Here is a 15541-nt window from a genome sequence, read left to right as displayed (position 1 = left end):
GTCGTGACAAGACTGAGACCCAAAGTCAGTAAAACTGAAAAGTGAAGGATTAGTGTTCATATGTTGGGGAAGTGAATATAATGGACTGTGGAATAAGAAGAGCTGGGGAAAAACATGGGCATGTCCAAAGCACATTACCTTCATTTGGGGAAATGCCGCTGTATTAAAAATGGGCTTTGAATTAGCTCACCTGTATGAGGCAGAATACAGCACACAAGTGTTTTTTTTTTTTCTCCTATTAACTCTATTATTTAACTAATCCTTTGGTAAGTGTCCTGAAGTTCCTTCCTCAATGTTTCTGTACAGGAAAGATCATGGTTCCCTTTTCTAGCATCATGTCTGCAATTGCACTCTCTGGCATTACAATTATGGAGGCATTACACTGTGGTTCTGCTCCACAATATCTGTATATTAACATTAACTTGATATAAGCAGAAGAATAACCGCGTGACAGAATAATTGCACTCTAATGATTATATAGTTAAAGTACCTGGATTACAAAAATATACATGCATTAAGTATCAAACTAAAGAGATAATAATAAGTCATTAATTCATACAGGCAACTTCCAGAAATATGAATGAGTTATGATTAGCTATCCTAAGGCACAGCACTAATGTAATTACAGTAATTATATTGTATTTATTAAAGGTAAAAAAGGGGAAATTGTTGCACAAACCTTTCTTAAGGTTGTTTTCATTCTGAAATGGAAGAACTTTGATCCGTTTTTCAGAATGACTTATGCTCTAAGATTTTTAGACTTTCCCCTCCCTACTTCTCACCTTTTTCTTTTTTCTTTTTTTTTTTCCCTACAGAGGAAAGACGTTCAGGGTTGTTTTGTGGACGTCAGCCTTTAGGCAGGTAAGGAAGGAAGCCAGGAAGGAAAGGAAGGGAAGAAAGGGAAGGATGGTAAGGAAGGGAAGACAGAGGGAAGGAAAGGAAGAAAAGAGAACAGCTCTGTCCATCATCGCCTGCACAGAGAGAAGACGCGAGGGACGCGGGATCCCGGAGCCCCTTACCACACGGGGCTCGGCGCCCGGTGCCCGCCCCCAGCCCCTCTGGGCCATGTGGAGGTGCGGCTCCAGCCCTGCCTTTCCCGGAGCGCCGGGCCTGCCCCTGCGGGCCGCAAAGGGTCGCTCTCCTAGCCCCGTGTCAGGGGCCCGTGCGTGCCCCATCCCCGTCCCCGGGGACCGCTGTTCCCCATCCCCGGGACGGCGCATCCCCCGCCCGCTCCCAGGCCGCCCGGGAGCCGCCGGGCCATTTTTTTCTCAATGAACGCTCCGCCCGCCCCGCCCCCGGACATTTGCATAACGAGGGCTGCCGGGCACGCCATTGGCTGCTGGCGGGCGCGCTCGGGCGTGACGTCAGCGCTCGCTGGGTAATGCCTGCGTTGTGGCGGGTAGTTGGAGCCGGCAAAGCCCGCGCAGCGGCGGCGGCTCCGGGCTCTCCGGGCTCCTCAGGCTCCTCAGGCTCCCCGGGCGAACCTGCCCGGCAGCCCCGGGCGGACCGGCCTCTACTGCGGACCTGCACCGGCATCGCGCTCCGCGGGCGCAGGACGAGGCGCTGCCGACCCTCCGCGGGTCATGGCCGGGCGCAGGCTGCCCGCCCGCCTCCTGGCCGCCGCCTGCCTCGCCCTGAGCTTGGCCCCGGGGGCGGCGGGGCCGCGGGAGAGCCCCGGCCTGTCGCGGCTGCAGAGGAGGAGCCTGGCGGTGGACTTCGTCGTGCCCTCGCTGTTTCGCACCTACGTGCGGGAACTGGTACTGGGCCCGCCGGGGCGCGGCTCGGCGCGGTGCCGCCTGCGCCTGGACTGCGCGCCCCTGCTCCGCGCCGCCCGCGGGGCGCTGCCGCGGGACGCGCCGCCCGGGCCCCCCGGCGGGCCCTCCGCGGCGGGCGGGCGGCGGCTGCGGCGCGCCAAGCAGCTGGTGCTGGAGGTGGGCGAGGGCAGCGTGCGGGACGGCTGCGCCGGAGAGCCGCCGCGGGGCTCCGGCGGGGCGCACCTGGAGTTCAACCTCACCGAGCTCTTCGCCTGGTGGCTCCGCGCCGGCGACGGGCGGCTGCGGGTGCGGCTGATGCCCGAGCGCCGCGGCGTCCTCCCGGGCAGCGAGCGCGGGCTGTCGGCGGCCATCCGCGCCGCCCGACCCCGCATCCTGTTCCACGTCTCGACGGCAGGTGAGCCGTGCGTTGCATGCCGGGCAGCGCCCCCCGCCCAGCCCCCGTCACGTCCCGGCGGTGCGGTGTGTCCTCTCCGCCGGGACACGCGTCCAGCCGGTCCGCACCGTCCCGGTCACTGACAGCCCCGGAGGATGCGGGAAGCGCAGCTCCCCCGAGCAGCCGCGGCTTCCCCAAACGGCTTGTCCTTAAAGGCTGCGCTTTACCCGTGCGAAATGTACCGAGAGGCTTCGGTGGGGCCAGGAGGACTATTTTGAAAGTGCTGAGACGTTGGCGTTTTGAAACGCCAAGAATTTGTATGATAGCCGCAAGCAAGACCCAAAGGTTAAAGTGTTGTTAGCCGAAGGACATCAAGATCAGGTTCTTTGAAACTTAATCTTAAAAAAGGATGCTTTCTCAAAGTGCTGCAAGTATTTTCAAGGTTATGTGCAGGCAGACTAGGGAACAGCATAAACATGTTCAAAGCTGGGGCTGACCACCAGTTTTTTACATTAATGCTACTGGTATCAATATTATTGCCTACTGGTGTTATTGGTATTAACATTATTCCTCTTTCTTAAACAGAAAAGGTGATGGCTGATAGACAAACCTGCAGAAAGGTTTTCCTCTCAATTTTATGTATCTACAACTGAGTTAATTTCTATCTCTTTTAAAACTACAGAGAATCCTTAGTGAACTGCACTGTATCAGCTACAGTGTGACAAGAAGTTGTACATCAGGGGAGGCTCATGTAGCATTGGTACTTCTGTGAAGAGAGAACCTGGTTTAGGATTTTGGTTCTGGTTGGCAGTGATTGCAGTCAGGGTATAGGGCAGCTCCTTTACCTCAAATCAGGGCTCTGCTTTGGGACAGTGATAAAGAGAAATTTCCATTCCATGCGTACGTTTTACTTTTAACACAAGCTGTGATCCAGCCTCTCCTACTAAAAGAATATAATACCTAGAGGACTGCAGGGCTAAATAATTTGTCACAGTGAGGTAAGTTAGGTAGTTTTTATGAAGCTGTGTAGAAGTCAGTGGTGTGTCCCTGAGTAGCCACCTACTTAATGGGCGACGGAGTATACTTCAGTAAATTCACAAGAGACGAGAAATCAGTGCTGGGCTCTGAAGACAGAGTTGGAGCAACTGGTTTTTGATGCTCATCTGAAAAGACGGGATAGCCACCTGAAGAACTACAAATGGAACCCATCTCGTTCCTTGCTGCCTGAAACAAAAATCAAAGCAGACTGTCGGAGCAGGCTGGGTGTGAGTCAGTCCTACAGCTGTGGCTCAAGTGAGGTACCCAGGTTTGCTCTTCCTGTGTCGGATCTGGCAGGGATAACACAGAGGTGTTACTCTCTACCACAAGGTGGCTAGGTGAGGCCAACACACCCTACCTTTTAGCAGGTCTTGCCTTGCTCCATTGCTGTAAAAAAGGAATAATTAAAAATTAAAGACACCAAAACCTACTGTCTCCTTTTTTTTCTGTTTGGGGAATTTATTGTGATTAGCACTTGTTTTGATTTACAGATCTCCTTCTTTGGCCTTAGTTTTGAATGCCATCTTGACTCAGGTACTTATAGCAATGAGGGAGCTGGAGGACATGCATTTGTATTAAAGTATGAAGGTGTGTTTTTAACCTGAGTGAAGGGTATACATGTGAACTAAAGGTTGCTCTGATCTTGTGAATACGATGCAGATGGAGCTTTAACCAAAGCTAGTAAAACTCACAGGCTTTTACTGTGTCTGTTGAGAAGAAATGCATGTTTTTCCAGATCAGTAGGAAGCTATGCCCCTGTAAAATCATGTTGGAGACAAAGCTCTGCTGTTCTTACTGCAATACAGTCATGCAAAATCAATCACAGGGGATGCAGGGAAAGGAGGAGCAGAGGGAAGGAATATGGACCTCATTTATCGATATCAAAGTGATAACTTCTGGCAGCTGTTCATAATCTGTAAAAATCCTGGTCTCTTCCTGAATTCTACACCAAGGTTGCTAATGTGCTTAAATTGTGTCACTATAAAATTGCAACTCTGCTTTTTCAGCAGTAACACCTTAGTGTAGTCACACTGTTACGTGGCTTTGCGCTGCTTTTGTAACGTGGGTTTGTTTAACAACATTAGAAATCCATTCTTACTGCTTGGCTAAGGTGCTGCCTGTGTGAACACCATGTGTCACTGCTGGGCTTAAATTTGTGCTGTGTAGCCCTGCCGACAGCAGGATGTGCTGACACAGTGGTAACAGCATGAACAGCATCCACCAGCCCCTAAGTGCAGATTCCAGCAATTATTGACACCGTTGCAGCTAATGTGTACAGGGCTTAACTAAAGCCCTTCCTAAGGCAATCTAGCCTTTCCTTCATTGGTTAAGCTAATTGGAAATGGATTTCAAACAACACAATCCTTCCATCAACAATGTAAAGCTGCTTCACTTATGTTGGCATACTTGGCTTTTTTCCCCCCTCTCCTCTGCTGGAGGTGCCAATGATTGCAGTACTTCCCAGGAAAATGTATAATTACCTTGCTAAATTATTTTTGCCAAATTATCCTCCACATGAGCGGCGAATGAATTGTATTTTAGGATGAGAAAAAAATTGCAAGGGGATGAATTTCCATTGACCTTAGGGTTGACAACAGTGTCCTGTAAATAATGCTTTATTGCCTTTAGCTGTTATACTCTCAGATGCTGGCTTAAAGATAAATTTAACTGGAGTGAACCTTTTCCCTTTTTAGCAACATGTTTGCACAAAGCATAAAGCACTTTATCTCAGTCTGTTACTGAACAACTAGTAAAGGATCTACTTACGGGTTGCTGCTGTTTTACAGACGAACCATAAAGTTCCCAGGAATTTCTATAGGGCTTTCCTGCAAATACTCTTGATGCCAGATTTCTCTCACGTTCATCCTTGTGGGAACATATCCTCCTGCAAGAAAATGCTTCCATTTAGAGAAACTGTGATCCTCAGCCCATCTATCATTTCTGTGTCAGCTTGGTCTTCTCAAAATTTGGTACGAGAGAGTCTTCCCCCCTTGAAAAGGCTTTTGCAATGAATATTGTCTTCTTATCTTTCCCCCACTGCTTCTCTGAGACAAAAAAAAAATTAATTTCATTCATTTCTGTGGAAAAACACACAACAAAAAATGCAGAGGAAGGGAGAGGTGAGCTTGGACAGGAACACAGTGTTGCAGATCTCTCATAGTTTAGGTGAACCTCAACTATTAGGTTGCTGTTGGATCTGTTCTCATTGTCTTAATTTTGACTGGAAATTCCACCCTACCTCCAAGGAAACCGTTCCCCAAAGAATTTAATCGAAACCAGTACATTGCCACGAGGAATTAAGCAGCTAGTGTGAACATTACTGTCAGGGGATTCCAGGCCAGATTTAATTCTGGTATTACAGGATTTGCTATATGGTGTTGAACTACAGTGGGTCTCTGTAGCAGGTACTCTGGACAGGTTATTGAGCTTCCTTGGGAGAAAAATCCTACCATTTTTCTGTACAGAGTACTGGCAACTAAAGAAGTGACTGAGCATTAGCACTGACCACCCCTTGCACAAGTAATCCTCTGCTGCCGGGCTAAAATTACACAATCAGATAGGATACATGTCTTGTGCAGAAGTCTTGTGGGGGCCTTGTTGGCAAATCCATCCTGCAGATAATACAGTGTGGGTAGACTTGGATTTAGGTTAGTCCAAAGTGAGTGCTCTGCACTCACGTGGGCTCCACAGTGATCCAGAGCCCTTCCACCCAAATCCTGCATTGGTGTTTCGATTTTTTTTTTCATGTTAATGCCACAGGTAACCAGTTAACTCACTGTTGGGCACCTGACCCACAGATGTTGCTAAATAGGTTTCTTGGGTTTCTTGTGAGTTTACCTAGGAAGTTTAATAAGCTGAAATGGCCATAAAATAACTTCCCATGAGAACTAATTGCTACTTACATATGCAAAGGTGGGAAGCATATGTTAAGAAGGGGCATACAGGGATGAAAATGAGTCATTCCTCCCTCTAAAGGTCAATGTACTTTCATTCATGAAATAGATTTAACATTCCAATTATATTTTTTAAATAGCAATGCATAACTTTTCATCCTCTGGCTAGGCGAAATATTACTCCTGCACTGTGGCCTTCATCTAAAATTTTATTAACTTGCCACATGTATTCTCCCTGAAACTCTGCATTCACTATGTACCAATGCTATTATAATGCTGAGGCAATTAGGCTTTACATCTGTAGGGTACTGCTACTACGCACCTCAACTCATTTGCAGAAGGAACCCTTTACCTAAAGATTAGAAAGAACTTCAGACTAGATAAAAATGTTTTGAAAGTAGACATTTTGTAAATGAAAATCAGAGCTCCAAGCTGAAATCCGACTGTGGTAAAGTCCACAGAATTATTTCTGCATATTTTAGAGGTACCAGCAGCATTTAATCAAGGCCCCTTAGTTATATTTTTCTTTTATTATTTTTCGGTTTTGTTTTTCTGCCTTCAAAGGACAGTGTTTGGAGTTGTGCCATACTGAGCAGAAAACTGGTAAAAGACATCAGTCACTTTGCATTTGCTCTCTGTTTTCTTCTCATCCTCAACTGTATGCCACATCTGAGATCTGATCTTGCTCTTCTGATAAAGCAGAGGCAAAACTTGGTGGATAAGGCTGAGACATTGCCATAGGGCTTCTAAAAAGTTTCAGTTGTAGTGCAAGTGGCTTTGCTCTTTTCTGCTGAGGTTTTGTTCTTTGCCTCAGTCAACAGACCAGTATTGCCGCTCCAAAGCTTCAGGAGAGCACGAGTTGCCCCTGAGTTTACTCTAGCCACGGACTAGTGCAAATCAAGGTTTTCCTTTTCTACCCTTGGATTGTCATGAGTGCCAGTGTGCTGCATGCTGATTACCAGTTGCTAAACTACAGTGAATCATGAGTGTGCTTAGGAGCACCTTTCCTTGTCCTTCCTGCTCTATTAGGTCTGTAGCACCTCTGTCTAGACCTCCAATCACGGGTGCTCTCCAGAAGTGTGGATTTAGTCAGCCCACAGTGCCTATTCTTGAACTCTAAATGCCTCTTGTAGAGGAAACCAACCGCCTAGCGATGAGCTTGCCTGACTTCATGGGCAGCATGATGCTTGATCCTTCTGCTGTCCTACCTGTTCCTGTCCAAGTCACTTCACTACTCCATCAGCACTAAGAAAACTCAGGAAAACTCGTAGCCTATGACTCTCTTGACTCATGGTGTCTTGAACACTGTTTCTGTGCTGATCACAAAAATTTGGCTTGCAAAGCCACCAGACTTTCACAATAAAGCCACCAGACTTTGTTAATTTTTTGCTAGTTATTTGGCAGATAATGTTAGAAATTATGCTCAATCTTTGAGTGGTTCACGGAAAGCGTGCTGTGATCACATGGATTTTGTTTTCCCAGAATTAGGCAGTGTTGCTGATCCTAGATGGGTGTCGGGATTATGCACAATGTGTTTATGATTTCTAGGTCTGTTTTCTGCAAATTTTGTTTGCTTTTAGGCTCATTGTTCTTATGAATGTTCTTATTCATAAGCGTGTTCAGCAAAATAGCCATAAACAAACACCAAAAGGGACACAAGTAACAGTTTATCATGTTTGAATGAACATTTATGGCACCTTTTAAAAATATGTTTTCTCTAAACTTGCTGTGCTTTATTTCCACATCCTTAAAAACAGGGAATAAATACCTACAGCAGAGAAGTGCACTGGGACACTTAAGTGCTTTATTATACAAAAGCAGACACTCTTCAAAAGCAAAGGCAGTTTTGTAGGGTCTGATTGAATTAGATCCTGAAGTAATCTGGTCATTTGGTTCACTGCACATTTCACGTGAACACTATATGATAGGAAATAAAATCTCTGTTTGTGACAATGTTTGTGAATTAGCCAAAAAGAGTAGAAAAGGTGAGGGGAGATTGGCAGTATTTAGCACTTACTCACAAAATTTCCAACTAAATGAGCCTCATCTTAGTAAAGAAGGTATCACCTTTTCAGTACATCAGTGCTAATTCATTTGAAGTGATGGTGTTTTGAGTCCAAGTTGCTTCCCAAATGACAGCAAATTCCACACTGTACATTTGCAACTGATTCTCACACCAAAGCATTCACTTGGACTACCCAGAACTAGACTACTCAAACTAGGCAATCTACTTTTTTGGCACAAGTGATTTGCCTAACATCAAGCAGAGATTCAGGTTGCTTGCTTTCCAAATCTCTTTTTACCCACTGAGACACAGAATCTATTTCCTCAGAAGCCCTTCTGAGCTCAACAGGGCTGCTGAGACTGCAGTGCTGAGCTGACAAAGGTCCGTTATGAAATGTGCCACATTTGTCTTGCTTCTCTAATTCAGAAAGATTTGGTTGGAGAAAAATGTCATGGAAGCATAAATGCAGATTTGATAAGTCTGACCTTTCTTTTCTTGCGAACAATAAATGTCAGAAAGCTTAAAATGACAAGCTGGAATGGCTGGAGGTTATTTATGTGTTTAAATATTTAGGCAAGAAACACATTTTGAGACTAAAGTCCAATTTACATGAGTATTTTGATTTATGACTGAGGCGGCCAAGTAGCGTCATGGTTGTCACTATCCTGCTTAGCATGGCTGCTCAGAAATTCCCTGTAACAGCACAGATAGGACTTAGATATCTCTACTTAAAGAAGCTATAAATTATGTCAGTTGTAGTGAGGGACTTGCTAGTCAGTAGGATGTATAACATGGTTGAAGTATTCCGAATGTATCCGATAGAAAGAGCTGGTGGCTGGCTCCAAACTGACTTCAGACAAGTTTCTAAAAACAAGCATTTCTTTTCCCAAAGGACTTCAGAAGGTCGCTGCAAGAATGGAGTTCTGCTTTGACTTCCAGCTTAATTATCTTGCAGTATTGAGTCTGTCGTCAGTGACTCTGGCACAGAGTGAGCAGGGAGGAGAAGAGAATCACAGGAGGAATGGGGGACTCAGAAGAGGAGTTGTGTATACACAGCTCTGCCATTGACATGTCCTGTGAAACTAAATACTTCCCTTTGTGGCAGATACTTTCCTTTGCAAAGCAAGGGTAGTTTTAACTGCTTTTGAACTCTGTTGGTAGAAGGTGCTTTTTTTATGGATTACTAGTGCTTTTGCTTTCTAAGAACCAGATGCAGTCTGAACTCTGAGATTTCTAAGGGAAAAGCTAAAACAGCCTACCATACTGATTTATTCCCATCTCTGCAGTTAATAATCACAAGACTGCTATTTCCTTCACTTCCAGTGATAGCAAACTTACAGTTTTGTATGATGCTACAAGAGACTCAGTTTCTGTTTTATTTTGAAAAATTATGAGTCCTGCCTTTGACTATTTAAAACAGCACACATCTTGAAGTCAAATTGTCAAATTTAGATTTGTAATTTGAATACTTTGTGCGGCTTTGGCCGGGGTTACTTTGTAATCCCATGAAACGGGAAGGTGGGATGGGCTGTGACCCCTTTGCCCATGACCAGCTGCCCATGGTGCTTTTTGGCAGCTGCAGATGGGAACCATCTCCATTTGCAGTGAGGAGCTGCAGGTGTTGGCTGGTGGGTGCTGCCGAGCTAACCGAGCACTGCCTGTCCTGGGAATGGAAAACACGTAGGCAATGGAGGAAGGTTTATCCTTTATGCTTTCCTACTTGAAGTATCAGAAATTTGCACAGAATGGGGAATTTGAGATCGTTTAAAAACTTCAGCGGCCTGCTTGTTTCTTCCTGTATTACACATGGCAAAGTGGAGATATTAGGCATGAACCTTGTAACATGGTTCTAAAAGTGTGGGGCAGGCCTTTACAACTTGTCCCTAGCAACTCTTCAGTTTGCGAATATCAAGAGTCTTTCAGTGGTAGTCCAGTGTTTACATCAAGGCAGAAGAGCTACTTTTCCTGCTCAAAAAAAGATACATGCTGAATCCATTTCAGACTGGGATTTCCCTTGTAGTAATGTACTGCAGAAAGAAAGTGGTGCAGTTTCTTTCTGCAAGCTTCTCCCCATTTCCTTACTGGTTTCATATCTTACAAAGCCTTGTGATTATTCAGAAAATCCAGGTACTGGATAGCCAGGAGACATAGCAGCTATCTAAAAAAAATACACTTTTATTCAAATAAAAGAGAGAGGTCACAGAACAAACCTCAGTGAGATCTCCCAACTCAATGGAAGTCACAGCCTCTTTCATCCCCTTTGCCCGTATCCCTGGTCTCTCCCCATTTCTCCATTGGCTGGGATACTCCGGGGTTACAAGCTTCCTGACACGCCTACTATATATCCCCCATTATGTGCTTGTTAGGTGGCTCTGAAAGTCACTGACGTTTTTCAAGAGGGAGGCCACAGCACTCTTCAAAATGGGGGACATGGGCACATGATACATTCTCTGCTGCTGGTTGGTCCCCCCACCTCTGGGCAAACTGCACCTCTCTGTGATTGACAGCTGAACAACCCCTAACATGCAACTTCTTACTGCCAACTGTGGCTACACTACAAACTCTACAAGAACACCTACTTATTCCCAGTATGATGAAAGAAAACCATGACTCTATCTTCAAGTTGCAGGCTGGGCAGAGGGGGAGCAGAAGGCTCTCTGTAAGGTGAAGAGCAGAGAGCACCTGCTGGTGAGTGCAAGGGGGAAAAGCAGGGGCGGTGGGGAAGGTGGGAGTGCAGTGTGAGATGGCCCTGTGGGGATTCTTGTGCTGTGTATTTCTTGATGTCTGCGAGAAAGAGGTAATACTGGTCTGAGCAGACATATTGGAGAGGGTGTTTCTCCATATGTCGTACTCTTTTAAAAAAGTTTTCCTTCCAGCTCAGTTTTAACAGCTTGCATGGTTCCTCTGAATGCAGATGCTGTAGTGCTGGTGAAATGCAGCTAAATATCTGTGACTTCACCTATTAGAAATCTGTGGTGATCTTTCAGAGCTCTGCAAGTTGCAGCAAATCTCTAATCACAACTTGTGCATTGGCATTCGCCTGCTGTTTCTACTGGCCCATTAAGTAATGGGCCATCTCAGATGCATCACAGCATCTGGGCTTTTTATAGCCTCTTTCATGTTGGATTCTCAAAGTACTTTAAGCCTTATCATCCTGGTGACAATGCTAGGCATTATTATATCTATTTTACAGAGAGATCATAGAAGCCAGGGATGGAAAAAGCATTATTTGATTATGTTAGACTGCAAGTGCTGAATAGAATTTTCTCATATAGAATATACTCCATAGTGATGTCTCTCTCTCTCTCTGCACTTCAGCCAAAAGGCCAAGAAAGAACAAGAAATTAAAGTTGAGAGGCTTGATAACTTGCTGGAAATGCTGCAGCCGTTATTGGCAAAACTGCCTCCAAGTCTTCTCTGCTCCACACTGTGTTTGTGACAGTTGTCTTTAAATAATCCTGGTTTTGTCACATTTTGCAATATTGTTTACTTCTTAGTTTTGGGAGCATCTGGGATCTGCCGAGCCTCGTCTTCAGACATCACCCTGTGGCCTTTCCCTTTCTAGGGCAGTGTAGGTCAGCATTAGAGAGCGTGATGCAGTGGTTATTTCTGAGGGACATTTCATTATTGATGCTAATTAAACTTGAAACTAATGAGAAAGGATTACTTTTCAAGGCTAGAGAGGAGGCTGGAATAGTTATTATGGGTTAATTATTCTTCTAAAAGACGTGTTTTAAGTAACAATTCATTTTGTTAACTTTTTTCTTACGTTGTACAAGAGCCTTGTTTGAAAAGGATTCAAAATATAATTGCTGCACTGACCTCATCCAGCTCTCAATCAGTAATCTCCTTCCATCAGCAAAAGGTTAATAAAATCTTTAAGGAGAGGAATTCTGTGCCTTATCTATGTGTAGACAATTTAGAATAGGTCTCCCTGCAAGTATTTCTTATTACCCTTCTGCATGATGTCTTTGGCATACTTTTTAGATTTGAAAAATGTTGCATTCCATAAAGCTTCCAAATTTAATGGTTGCTTTGCAAAACAGATGCATCACAGAGGCAGAGAGTGAATCTAGTCAGAGCTGGCTGAGAGTTGGCACATAAGTCAGAACCTGTTTCTTTCTTTTGAAAACTAGACCCTGTGGTGAACTTCAAAAATCTTTCCTCACTTTACAGGACAGCCCATGTCATAATTAGTATTTGCTAAGTAACCAAGGAAGGGAGGAGATGAGACTCATTTCAAATAGGAGCCAAGGTTTCTTTCTGTCTGGAAAGCATTATGGTTTTGGTGGAGAGGGTTTTGGTGGGCATGCTGGTCCACTTCGCTCCTTCCCACCTTATGTTGTCCTTGTCTTCTTCTTGGCTCTTTGTAGAGATGACTGATGGCTTCAAATTGTTGCAATATTGTACTATGAAAATGGAAGGGAGAGCTGGGTTGATATTGTGAGTGCAGAAAGCTGAATAAAATCATAGAATTGTGTAGGTTCGAAAAGACCTCTAAGATCATCAGTTCAAAGTGGTGGACTGCCAAGTCCACCACTAAACCATGTCCCTACATGTTCGTTTGAACACTTTAAGGGGTGGTGACTCCACCACTTCCCTGGGTAGCCTATTCCAATGCTTGATAATCCTTTTGGTGAAAAAAATTTTACTAATATCATATCTAAACTTCCTTGGTGCAACTTGAGGCCATTTCCTCTTGTCCTCTCCTGTTACCTGGGAGAAGAGACTGAACCCCACCTGGCTACAACCACCTGTCAGGTAGAGAGCGATAAAGTCCCCCTTGAGCCTCCTTTGCTCCAGGTCAAACACCCCTGGCTCCCTCAGCTGCTTCTCATAAGACTTGTGCTCCAGATCCTTCCCCAGCTCCGTTGCTCTTCTCTGGACACACTCCAGCACCTCAATGTCTTTCCTGTAGTGAGGGGCCCAGAACTGGACACAGCGTTCAAGGTGCAACCTCACCAGTGCTTAGTTCAGGGGGATGATCCCTTCCCCAGTTGTACTGGCCACACTATTGCTGCTACAGGCCAGGATGCCACTGGCCTTCTTGGCCACCTGGGCACACTGCTGGCTCATGTTCAGCTGCTGTCAGACAGGTCCTTTTCCGCTGGGCAATTTTCCAGCCACTCTTCCCCAAGACTGTAGTGCTGTGTGGAGCTGTTGTGACCCAAGTATTGTGACCCAGCACTTCACCTTGTTGAACCTCACACAACTGGCCTTAGCCCATCAATCCAGCCTATCCAAATCCCTCTGTTTCTGTGGACAGGAAGGATATCAGTCTTTATTAGCTGTAGGACAGCTTATGTGCTCCATTAGCCATTTGTCTGATACCTTCTGTCAGGGCTCCTGCTTTGCATCTTGTGTTAATGTGAGGGCTGCGAAAGCAAACGCCCGTTTTTGAAGATGGGGCTGTGAGCAGCAAGGCCTCGAATGGAAGGTGGGAAGTTGCAGCTTAGGAGAGCCCTTGGTACTGGGGCAATTTACCTAGTGAGAGCACATTACAATCTGTCTTGAAAGGGCAGCATTCACCTGTCCCGAGTTCAAGAACATCCTCCATCTGGGTGCAGGTATCAAGTTCAAAGATAAAACACCCTCTGAGTAATCACTCTTGCCACAGGACTCAGCCTGGCCAGTTTGTGGGATTTGGGGTAATATTTGAAGTGCTGAGTCCCTTTTGCGGTTAAGGTTTTAAATCACGCAAAGATTGATCAAAAACCCAGTGTTTCCTTCTCTGCCTTGCCAGCCTACTGTCCTTTATCTCTTGAAACAAAGCAGCATTAACTTTTAAGATCTGATTCAATAACATTTTATGGATAATAATTATGACTGATACTAAGCCTTCAGCAACCAGTCTGTATGGAGATTTAATGTATTGAGGTTTATTACCAGTGTAACCTATCTTTACGTCGGTTGTAAAGCAGGATCAACTGTACTGATAAGAGGAAAGAGAAATGTCAATGAACTGTTTGCCTCTGCTTCTCTGCAGGGTGTTCGTGTTCCTGCCACTTAATAATTGCTAGCACGGTGGGAGTTTGCTGGTGAAGAGTTTTTGTTTACAGAGTCTGTTTGCGCAACTGCAGCGTGAATGAATGAATGAATGAATGAATGAATGAGTGCATGAATGAGCTAGAGCAATCCTGTGCTGGAAAAGGAATCCATTAGTGGATAGACCCTGGAGACCAATTGATCATACTTTCCCTTTTAATACTAAATGTGTGAATGCAAAGTTTTCAGAGATGCTATTTAGAGATGAGCTTCACAACCCTCTCTGAGACTTATCCCAATAATGGAAGTTATTAAATATATGAAACTTCTCTAAACACCTCATATTAGTGATTTTTTTCCCCAGAAGTTTTCCAGTTTCCCTGATCTCATCAGGACATAATTGTATGTACACATGTCATAACTGTCTATGGAGATGGTCCCTAAACCAAACTGAAGACCAGGCTGAGCAAAAGAAAGCTCTGGTTTCTAGGTCCTTAAGTGCTGTGCACAGTGGCCTAATATAAATTACAATATGAGAAAGGAAACTTGTCTTCATTTCCATAGAGGGTTTTCAAGGAAAATTCTCCTGGTGTATTGGTGCTGAAAAAGTCACCTGAAGAACCCAGGACTGGGTCCTTGCTCAGCTGAACTTTGTGATGTTCATGCATCATTAACTGTAACTGTATTATATAGTTGCCTTTTTTGTCTTGCTTCTCCTCATAACTTTCTGTATAAGGAAATCCACATCCCTGGTAAGTTCAAATAAGATGCTGTCTGCTTGTGTCCTTTTTGCCTTTTTGATGGGAAAGCAGAAGGGAATTCTAAAGTGCTCTGGGAGCTACATGGAGGCCTTGCTTTGACATCTCTAAATATGTGAGTAATGGGGTACTTAGAACTGATTTTACTTGTGACGGATGATCAACAATAAGGAATCACAAATTGTGGGCAGCAGAGCTTGGAGAGGAGAGCTGCTCCACAAGATTAATGGGAAGGGAGACCTTTAGTGTAATGAAAGACACAGTTCCAGCTTGAAAACAGACAATGACACACTAGATCAAGTCTTGAGGATTTGAACAGTCAGGTTCCCTCTCCAGGCAGCAGTGCTGTGCATTTGTAGAGCCCCTCCCTAGGTAGGGAACACTGAACAGCTGCAAGACAAATGCACTGTAGTTCTCACTTCACCTGCAAGTGAGTACACCAGGACACTGAGGTATTGGCTTGCCAAAGGGCTACGTAAGCTGGGGACAGGGGTGTTGAAGGAAAACTAGAAATTTCTATTTGTTCTAAGAAGTACAAGCCAATAAGAGAAACAGGATGAGACTGCAGTAGAATGTAGCTGGGTCTGACGACTGCAGGGTTTATTTTATAATCAAACATTTTCCTGTGGAGAAATTACCTCAGACAAATCATGCAAGTGAAATATAATTGGGAAAAAAAACCCACCAAAAAAACCCAAACCAAAACCTTGTGT

General features: G+C 44.9%; 1 protein-coding gene across 1 annotated transcript in view; it reads left to right on the top strand.

Moving 5' to 3' along the window:
• The first annotated feature begins 957 nt into the window (after positions 1-957).
• Positions 958-15541, top strand: part of ALK (ALK receptor tyrosine kinase) — a 317575-nt gene continuing 302991 nt past the window's right edge. Inside the window, 2 exon segments of the mRNA XM_064648001.1 lie at positions 958-1573; positions 1575-2169. Coding sequence (XP_064504071.1) covers positions 1382-1573; positions 1575-2169 — 787 coding nt within the window. The 5' untranslated portion in view covers positions 958-1381.

The sequence above is a fragment of the Pseudopipra pipra genome, chromosome 3, assembly GCF_036250125.1.
Source record: "Pseudopipra pipra isolate bDixPip1 chromosome 3, bDixPip1.hap1, whole genome shotgun sequence".
Taxonomy (NCBI): Eukaryota; Metazoa; Chordata; class Aves; order Passeriformes; family Pipridae; genus Pseudopipra; species Pseudopipra pipra.
This window is presented reverse-complemented; position numbering and strand designations above follow the sequence as displayed.